Raw genomic sequence first — 1,957 nt, forward strand, 5'->3', positions numbered from 1 at the left:
AGAACCCTGACAATGCAGCCACTTCTGATGAGAACTGATAGACTAAGATCAGAAATAAGGAGAGGAGAACCTCCCCTATCAGTGGACTTGGGGAGGGGCATGCATGCAGAAAGGGGGGAGGGTGGGAGAGGGAGGGGAGGGAGGGGCTTATGGGGGGATACAAAATGAATAAAGTGTAATTAATAAAAGTTAAAAAAAATCATCATGTTAAGCAAAATAAAAAATAAAAAAAATGTATAGCAAGGTTCTCAGTGGGTTTTGATTACTTCCATCATCCATCACCCTTGCTTTCATGCCTGGAACATGAGCAAAATATTGATCATGTTCATCACCCTCTTTGAAACATAAACACAAAAGTAATACAGCAACAGCAAGAAGGAAGACCCTAGTCCGTTGCAATGACTTGGATTCTAACGTATTTTCTAGTTCTGCACTCTAAGATTTCTTATTTTCATAAATTTCAAAAATGTTAGTTGTCAATTAATGTACTTCATGTATAAAATAGTTATAAATAATACTGATTCAGGACAACAAACTTCAAAGTGAATGAATTATTTTATTCAGATATTGGCATTTCCCCCACATTTGTATTCCTGTTGTACAATTCTTTTGTGCTTATGAAGACAGCTGCATAGATGCAGTTGTAAAGATTACACTCCAAAATCCAGTGAAATAAAATCCATCTTCCATGGTGAGCCAAACACTTTAGTTTATATCAGGAGGAAAATCACATATTGTAAGATGTTTTCAGTTGTCCAGCACACAGTTGTCAGCCATTTCTTGGTCTTGAAGGAAATGGATGGGGATTCCAGTTCAACTTGCTTTTCCCTGCTCATTCCTGGGGTGGAGAATTTGTGGTAGAGACTAGCAGCAAGAAGAATGGCATTTTCTGTAGTTACAGCAGCCAGAGCCATATCTACAACCATACCTGGAACCATATCCACAGCCATAGCTGGAACCATATCCACAGCCATAGCCATAGCCAGACCCACAGCCATAGCCATAGCCAGACCCACAGCCATAGCCACAGCCATAGCCAGATCTGTATCCACAGCCAGAGCCAGAGCCGTAGCCACAACCATATCCACATCCAGAGCGAGAGCCGTATCCACAGCAAGAGCCAGAGCCATAGCCACAACCATATCCACAGCCATAGCCAGAACCACAGCCATAGCCAGAACTACAGCCATAGCCAGAACCACAGCCACAGCCATAGCCATATCTTGAGCCATAGCCACAGCCAGAGCTGTATCCATAGCCTCCACAGGAGTTTCTAGAGTAGTTGCAGCACATGGTGTCAGAAGGTGAGGTTTCAGCTGAGAAGCAGAAGGATGTTTCTGAAGTGTGAATGTCAGCCAATCTCCCTGGACTTTTATACCTGACAGAGATCGATGGCTCATGCCTCACATGCGCTCTGTTCACTTGTTTTACAACCATGTGTCTAAAATGGATTCATTCTCTAAAAATCCAGTTAGGAATTCGCAATGTACTTACTACTACCCTAGGAACTTAAAAAGGCATTCAAGAAAATAATAAATAATAATAAACTCCAAACAGTGAAGCTAAAGGAATGATAACTTACCCTCTATAAATTCGTTTCAAGACCATGACACAGCATAACACATCACCAAATATGTATGACCAGTAAGTATGTGTTTGTGATTACGTTTTTCAAGGTCTTTAGAACTCTCAACTGTATAACACCATTAGTGGTAGGGAGTGTCACTGCCATCAGCATTAACAACTGTAGAAGAAGAATCATTGCACCAGCCTTGTTTTTACCAAATTACTTTTCATCGATTTTTGAAAAAGACTTGAGTTTTTAGCCTACATCTACAGCTGGAATTCAATTCTTCCTGAGGGATGACTTGTTTACTTCATCATTCCCAGCATGAATTCTTTCTATTAAATTCCTTACACATCAGTTATAAAAGGAGACTTAATCTTCTCATTTACT

General features: G+C 40.5%; 1 protein-coding gene across 1 annotated transcript; it reads right to left on the reverse strand.

Moving 5' to 3' along the window:
* Positions 1 to 996: 996 nt before the first annotated feature.
* LOC129682587 (keratin-associated protein 21-1-like) lies at positions 997 to 1,293 on the reverse strand (the record flags this gene model as incomplete). Its single annotated transcript, XM_055615023.1, has 1 exon — positions 997 to 1,293. A coding segment is annotated over exon 1 (297 nt), but the record flags the coding sequence as incomplete, so codon positions are not given.
* Positions 1,294 to 1,957: the final 664 nt, after the last annotated feature.

This window comes from Psammomys obesus, unplaced genomic scaffold (assembly GCF_907164565.1).
Source record: "Psammomys obesus unplaced genomic scaffold, mPsaObe1.curated_primary_1811, whole genome shotgun sequence".
Classification (NCBI taxonomy): domain Eukaryota; kingdom Metazoa; phylum Chordata; class Mammalia; order Rodentia; family Muridae; genus Psammomys; species Psammomys obesus.